The 8,287-nt window shown below is 38.9% G+C and overlaps 1 protein-coding gene across 1 annotated transcript in view; it reads right to left on the bottom strand.

The window, feature by feature from the left end:
• Positions 1 to 8,287, bottom strand: part of LOC122079481 (two-component response regulator ORR21) — a 9,094-nt gene extending 807 nt beyond the window's left edge. Inside the window, exons 1-5 of the mRNA XM_042645998.1 lie at positions 7,680 to 8,287; positions 5,824 to 5,976; positions 5,335 to 5,736; positions 5,055 to 5,131; positions 1,235 to 2,410 (exon numbers count right to left, since the gene is read on the bottom strand). Of these exons, the coding sequence (XP_042501932.1) occupies positions 1,241 to 2,410; positions 5,055 to 5,131; positions 5,335 to 5,736; positions 5,824 to 5,976; positions 7,680 to 7,863 (1,986 nt within the window). The 5' untranslated portion in view covers positions 7,864 to 8,287 and the 3' untranslated portion in view covers positions 1,235 to 1,240. The remainder of the gene's footprint in view (positions 1 to 1,234; positions 2,411 to 5,054; positions 5,132 to 5,334; positions 5,737 to 5,823; positions 5,977 to 7,679) is intronic.

Genomic DNA, 8,287 nt, shown 5'->3' with positions numbered 1-8,287 from the left:
TGTGGCACAAGAAGATAGACAATGTTGTAAAAACTGGACTCCGAAGCTGGACAATTCTGGCCTGGCAGTTGACAGTCTGACCATAAGTCCAACAATCTGAACAGTTTAATAAGTTCAAATACCATGTCCTCTGCATGTACAAGCATATAAAGGTTGTTTTTCTAACATAAGAAATGGTCTGGTGTTGGAGCTCTTGCTGTTAGATCTCTTCACAGGCAAGTTTCTAGGATGAAATTCTTAATACATACATTGCTAACAACCCACGGCCTTCCAATCTTTCTTTCTTTTTTTTCCCTAAGGGCCTAACGATCAAATCAAAAGAAATGGACTGTTTGAATGAATGGTCTGTTGGTAACTCGACAATTTTCAGAGGACCTCTAGTCCTTCAGGTGATATGGACTTTCAGTCCTGGGATTCTGAATTGTCCAAACACAGTTTGTTTGCCCAATTCAGTGGTCCATGTAATTACTGAGTCACACTAGCTAATGCAACTTATGTGTTGCGCCAGACAGGATTTTATTTCGAAAGATTATTGTTTATATATTCTCAGCCACAGAATATATTGTTAAGAAACAAGTAAATAAAACTGACTAGTGTTTCAGCAGCAAGAGAATACATATGACACTATATTTATTTAACAAAAAATATGGTCCTTAATAGAGTTTAGTTGCAGAAACAAATTTGAGTAGCCAAGCCCCAAGAGGTTTGACCAAGCATAGTTGAACTAGTTATCACAAAATTTTCAGGATCTCTTCATATGTGCTTTAATTGTCCTGGTAAGCAGAGATCTATCAAACTGGAGGGCTTGCGGTTTCATTACACTATCATGAACACTTCATTGCCATTCGAATGCAGAAGTCCACCTCCCATTAAGTGATTAAGATCTTGGTTGTTATTGGATATTCATGGGATAAGGATCTCTTTGTTCAGATACTGTCATTTGTGGTATCTAAATTTGTTCAAAAGGATTGTAATTTAAACCGGCTTATCACCACCTGGCACTTTACTTTAAGGTCAATGCTCTCAAGTTCAAACACAAACTGTACAAACATGAACCCGCATGCCTACATTATCCAATTAGATGTTGTAAATGAAATGGTTATTCCAATAAAAAAAATGAACAAACAAATATAGAAGGCTAGCAGTCATAAAAAAAAGTAGATATGCATATAAGAAATTCTCATGTGGCCTAAAGAAAGAAAAAGAAACAGAGCATGATCCTAATGCGAATTACCTTTATCTATTTCGAGAGAACACTCATCAGATCATTAGGAGAAAACTGTTGCAATACTGGACCACCCACTTTTGTATTCTCCACAAAATCCAAATTAAGTTCTTGCTTCACTCTATCTCCACTGCTGCCCATATATGTCTTGCCATGGCTTGAGTTGCTTGTTGGCAACTCAATATCATCTACGGCAAACCGGCTTGGAATGGAAGAACCTTTACCAACGAATCCAAGATTCCTACCAGGCCCTTGATCAGGCAATGGAACTGTTTTTGTGTCATAAGGACGCTGAATCTCACATGCATTACTGACAGGCCCTCTCAATTGGCTGCCAGTACTTAAAGATACAGCCGAGTTTTGAACTTGCCAACTTGTGCAGTTGTCAGCAAGGACTGAGCAAGATGACACTGGTGGGGAAATAGAAGATGGTATGGTATACCCATTAAGTACACCAGTACTTTTGAGATCCCCATCAATGACTTGCCCAACACCCAATGAGACGTTATTTGATTGAGAAGAAAGCAAGCTGTAATCAATGACGGCACTGCTACTAAAGCTGGAGTTCTGATTGAGGGGAACAGTACTATTTCCTGCCTGAAAACCGGATGATGATTGTGAAGGGACCACTAGGCAAGAAGGCTGAACATTAATTGAATGGCTGGGTTCAAGTAGCACATCCCGTTGTTGCTGCTGCTGCTGCTGTAGTATCTGCATCAACATGTTATTGTTCTGAGTGTTTAGTCCCCCAAAATCGCCTGAAGCGCCAACTGTACCAAAAGAGTTAGGTGGCCATGTTCCAAATCCAGAAGGAATATCCTCAACAGAAATGTTGGACTGAGGAAACTGTTTGGCTATGTTTGAGGGGCATTTTATTAAGGGCTGACCGAATGCCACACCATGTTCAACTGGAATGCATTTGGGTCCTTGTAATGATGATTGCAGAAGAACTGACTGGTCCATCGCTGGCAACACTAGACTACCTGCTGGTCGACCCAAAAGCTCAGACTGCAAAGCAGCCAGCGTCTGCGGAGGAATTTGGCCAGAAGCAGCCAATGCTTGGATATCAAGTCTGCCTAGAGAACCCAGTTTTGCATTTGACTCTACAGAGCCACAGAATGAATTGGAAATCCCAATTTGCTGTTGAGCTACTCCACTTAATCTCTTCAAGTATAGTCTGAATTTCTGCACATTGAAATTGAGACACTTTAGTCAATACATATGCAACTTAGTACAAAACAACATTCATCATACTTGGCAGGTTTAGTAACACGCAGTGAAGATCTTTCAGATAGGTTCTAGATTAGCAATCCCCTTCCCCCATCTCACATTAGCAGGGTAGAATGCCCTAACTACTAACCACTAAGGAGGGAGTTCAGGTGGACCAATAGATAAGCAGTCATGACTGTTAATTGTTATCAACTGCATTCATGACTACGGCATCTTCATTGCATCTCAACCTCAATATGTACAAAAATATCAGGCATTGGATTACGAAATACAGGCTGATGCTTCCTAATCATTTGATGCAATTCAGACTGTTCAATTGGGCTTCAAAAGGCTTTATTTTGGCCCATGGATGAGTTATATGGGTCTTGGGCATTTTATTTTTGGGTTTATTAATGTACTGAACCTCTTAAATAAGCCCACATTTGAGGCCTTGATCATGATCACAGGATTAAATATATGAATAAGATTGTGTGGGTCACATTAATTGGATTTTTGTTCACTGGTCGTAGGATGTTTCGAGTCTTCCTTTAGTAGGTTAGCTTATTTTAGTTGGAGCCTACTAATTAGTTTCAACCTATTAGAAAAAGTTAAGAGCCCTTACTGGAGTCTATTTCTGGTCTTGGTTTCTATATATATAACCAATCCACCCCACATTTTTTTTGGATTTTGGAATGGAAATGAATGGATTTCTTTTGGTAATTGATTTGCAGGCTTTATTTCTTTCTTGTCTTATCACTCTCTTTCTTGATTTGCTTTAAATTTCATATCCATCTTTTTTAGGAAAGCTTCATGCGCTTCCTCTCTCATAATATCAACTCTCTTCCTCCCAGTCGCACGTTATAAACAATTTCTTCCTTTGTACAGCTCCACAATTTCTTTCTCTCCTCCTTTCTTCTTATTGATTTCATATTTTATCATTAGTCTTTCTTATTACTAATTCTAAAATAGTGACTTAGCAACCTTCTATAAAATCTGACCTTTCAGATCTGGATTATTCATCGATGAATTCTAACAATCAGATCTAAGGCCGGATCTGTCCTGCATAATCTCCCAGATCTGTTGCCCTTCTTTCTCAACAAATTAAAGTCTTAGATCTCTCTTTGGGCCCATTACCCGCAGGCCAATCAGATCCATCATATCTGATCAATCTGCATTAACATTATTAAATATCAAGAAAAATACCAAACGAAATATAATGGCCTTTTCTCAACCAAAGTATTAAATTAAAGCATTTTACAGTTGTCAGATAATACATTACTGCAAGATTCCATTCTGTTATTCCAACCTACTATCCTTTCTCCATTTCACCCCTTAGATTTAATTAAGTCCCATTTCACCCCTTGGATTTAAGTAAGTCCCATTCACCCCTTCTTAGCAAGCTCATCCACAGACTATTGACCGAACAATGTCTCCAGGAGACGAAAGTTCCTTTCAACAAAGGGGACTTATCCATCCTGATCAAGCGTATAAGCTTCCACAGCCTTCCCATGCTACCTTACAGCCAACCAATATGATCCTAGAGTCACCTTCAAAAATAATGCCAACCATCCTTTAGAAATAGAAATCTCCAGACCAGAAAACACGATGAGACCATTAACATCCGAATTCCAAAACACAACGCCAATATGTGCTGGCCCCAGGGATACTGATAGAGCTATTATCAACTTTTAATATAATATAATTTGTGGGTAGAGGATCCCAAACATGCTGTACTGAGCAGGGAACATTCTAAACCTGATCACTGATGACCGATGCCTTTTAAATAATCATTAGAAATGCCTCTGAAGGCTTTTAACAACGTCAATCACTTCCTGGGGGGATATCATCCAGCCTCTAAACAAACAGTTATCATGCACCTCCCAAATGGTCCAAATGGTAACCAAGAGAAAACACCAAATCAGTTTACCCTCAGAAAAATTCCAGTTCTGAACAAAGGAAGTCAAAAGATGAATCCCAAACTGCTTCATTCTAAGTAGTTTGTTCTTATAAACCCTAATTTTCCTAGCCATCCTTTGGGTGTTTTGATCCCTTAACTCTTAATTTAGGTTTAGGGTTTGGTAATCTGCATAAATAAAATTTCTGCTTCTTTCTTTGGGAAATTTAGATTAGCCCTAGTTTAATTTCCTCTAAAGTCAATCATATCTATACTGATCCATTGAATTTCTAACCTTCTAGGTCAAGATGGTGCAGATGGAGAAAGCCTCTTATTTTTTTTATTTTTTTATTTTTCCCTTACACCTAGGAGATGGGAGATGAATTCCCCTGTTTTATCTCTCAATGTGATATGCAAAATTAAGGGACAAATTTCTACATGGTTAATTAACAATATCAAAAGGTAAATAACAATGCAAAGAAAGGCAGTTTGGTAACCATAAACTGTTCTGAGAATTACCACTGCAACTGTCAGAACGATTCAATTGAAATTTCATGTCAATAGGGATGAAAACAATAAAAATGATAAAGAAAGCTAAATTAAGGTTTCCCGGATATTGTTTCAATTATTACACACCCTGACCCCCCACCCCCCCCCCCCCCCCCCCCCAAAAAAAAAAAAAAGGCGATCCATCAATAAATCAAACCACACATGTTAGAATCGAACCTGCAAATGGCTTGCAACATTTTCTCTAGTTAAACCTGGAACATTCATCAATTCAAGGATTTTCTTGGGAACAGCCTCTGCGAAATCATGCCAGGAAATTCATCACTAATTAATAGCAAAGCACAATACATACTAAGAAATTAAAAAAATAAATAGCCAGATAGCATGAAAATTTCCATAGTATCATTAAAATGAAATGTCAAAAATTCCAAGATAATATGTCTCATAACAAGAATATAATAAATAAACTAAAGCAAAGGATCATGACCAAGGCTCTTACTGTCAATTCCAAGCTGATTCACAGCACTGACAAATTGCTGATGCAGTTCCACTGACCACACTACCCTGGGTTTCTTTGACGTGCCAGGCTCATCATTATCCAATTCACCTTCATCTTCATCATCTTTAGCATCCCTCCTCTTTTTCTGAACTTTCCAATTACCATCCGTTCCTTCATTAACGGAAGAAGCATAGTCAGCATCGTTCCCTCCTCGCTTATGTCGATCGTTTTCTTCTGCGCTAGCAGATTGTTCATGATCTTTATTTTCATTCCACTTTTTCCTAACAAAATGCTGCCATATATTCTTCAGCTCTGCCAAACGTACAGGCTTAATCAAATAATCACAAGCCCCATGTTTGATTCCTCTCATCACAGCACTGGTACTTGCATCAGAAGACATCACTAGGAACAGAGTACAAAATTAGTTTAAAAACAAAAATTAACTCACTGAACAAATGTTACTATTAAAAAAATATATATATTACTCACTGATAACAGGAAGGTCCATCTCCAGCCCAACGTGTTCAAGGAGCTTATATCCATCCATATCAGGCATATAAACATCACTTATTACCATATCAAAACAACCTTTCCTTTCCCGTAGCAGATTTAAAGCAATAGTAGCCCGGGAGCAAGTTGTAACTGCAACCAAGTAAAGTAGGATCACTGTTGGATGAAATAGAGTTTCATGTTATATGCTAAAAATTAATATTGAACTTCGCAAATATATCATTTCCTGAAGACCGGGGATCACAATTCAATATCAATATGATACCATTTATGCTGAAGATCAAAATTATAGTTCAACGGTAAGGTACAAATGTTGCGATCTGATGGTGAAGTGGTCGAAACAGCCTCTCGACATTCGCTGGGTAAGGCTGCATAGTTCTAGCCACCCGGACCTCACACATGCGGGAGCCTCGTGCACCGGGTATGCCCTTTTTTTTTTAAATCAAAATTGTAGTCCAAGACATGGTATTTCCCCAATGCATGAGGAAAAAATATTCCTCATGGAAAATAAGAACACTATGCAAAGTGTAACCTAGAAGACAAGGAAAGTCACAAGAAGCTGAAGCAAGTCCCAATTCTGTCACTTCCCTTGTGGCCTTTCTTATGTCAAATCATGCCCAAAACATATTGATTTTCTTACTACTACAAAGGCCATTCTACATCTATTGAACAGCTAAAAGATATACATCTAGACGTGTTTGAGAGGCTTCTGGCCTATTTACATATTTTGTGGCAAAAGGTCAATTTTAAACTTAAATCCTGTGAGATATTGAGTGCTGACTTTCCTATGCCATGAGAAGATTTTGAATCTCCTATGTCAGAACCTCTAGTCAGTAGTAAAAGACTTGCTGAACTATCTAACTAACAATCCCAAGATCAAGAAATTTGGATGTGTTGAGGATGTTATGGCCAATTCAAACATTTCTGTCAAATTGCCATTTTCAAATTCAGTTTCAACTTCAATTTTGTGATCTTTAGAGTTCAGTTTAACTTTTGTTTTGAAATCCGTTCCTTAAAACTTCCCGCAATTTTTAGTTTAATGGAATGTATAGTCAAATCAAATGAGAGTTGCAAATCAATTAGCACAAGTCTCTTTTTAATGGGAGCCTTTCTTCTGGTCTGCATTCATAGGTCCTATATTTGATTGTTTTATAAGAGGCTTTGAGAGTACTTGAGTAATGCGGGCTAACACGAACCAGTGAATGCCGATGGGAGATAAGCTTGCGACAGTGTTGCAGATAGAGGGACAGAACCAGATTCGATAGAAAATCAGATAATTCAGTTAAAACACCATATAACTAAAGGGGAATCACCCTCCACTGCCACCCCTTTCATAGACAGGAAAGTGGATAAGCCCCAAAGCAGAGGAAAGCTCAGCACTGAAATAACCCAAATATCCAACAGGTCTGGAATATCGATAACAAATATTTCACTTCCAATCTCTGCGGACCCAGGATTGTCTAAAGAGCAAGCATAAAGCTGCATCAAACAAAGAAATGGTAATGCTAACCGTCCCAACAGCTACGTTTACTCACTCACATATGTCATAGGCTTCAACGTAACTCTCCTACTTCTCACCATAGCCTAGAAAAACTGATCCATAAATAGGCAAAAGGAAATAGTGACCAACACGAAGACCCGCTCACTTGAATTACTCGAAACACAAACCCCAGAACACCAAGTAGCATCTGAACTTGGACTTAAACAGAAGTCAACGACTATCCATCTTACCTCTTAAGTCTTAACCGAATTTCCACTGAGTATAATCAAATTAGTTTTGGAGTTATAACGACGTAACAGATGGAGACTGGAGACGAAGTAAAAAATGAACTTACCATGATACATGCATTTCCGAAGCATTTCCTCCAAAATCCTCAAACAGATTGGGTCATCGTCAACGACGAGTACTCTCAGTCCAGCGGGGAACTGATCCATGGCAGCAGTATCAGCCTTACAAGATCCATAACTACCAGCCGTCGTGTTAAGGCTCGACAGCGGCAGCTTCTGTACAGTAGCCATTACCAAGCACCGCAAAAGATCACGACTAACCCTTCAAACCCTGGCCTACTTCGTCCCAAGCGAGCTCAAACCAACTAGATCCTCCGCCATGGCGGATCCTTCCTTCGAACAGGTCGTAAGATCGACATGACCATCAATTGACCACCGGATCTACTAGGCAAAACGGAGAAAAAGAAAAAGGAAACGATAATCCGAGAATCGTTCCCTTTCTACCTTCAAGAGGCAAGACCGTTCTACTTCCGATGATACGGAGCTCAAATACTCACAGATCTGCGACGAAATCACTGTTCTACTTTCGTTACTTCTTCAATTAAAGGAGAACCTTCGAAGAATTACAGCTCAGCTCGAGGTCAGAATGGAGAGGTGTGGAGCTCTGTTTCAGGAATTCAGAAGAGAAAAAAATGGAAAAAAAATAAACATTAAT

This window comes from Macadamia integrifolia, chromosome 5, assembly GCF_013358625.1.
Source record: "Macadamia integrifolia cultivar HAES 741 chromosome 5, SCU_Mint_v3, whole genome shotgun sequence".
Taxonomy (NCBI): domain Eukaryota; kingdom Viridiplantae; phylum Streptophyta; class Magnoliopsida; order Proteales; family Proteaceae; genus Macadamia; species Macadamia integrifolia.
Note: the sequence above shows the minus strand (reverse complement) of the source record. Positions and strands in the feature narration are given on the sequence as shown.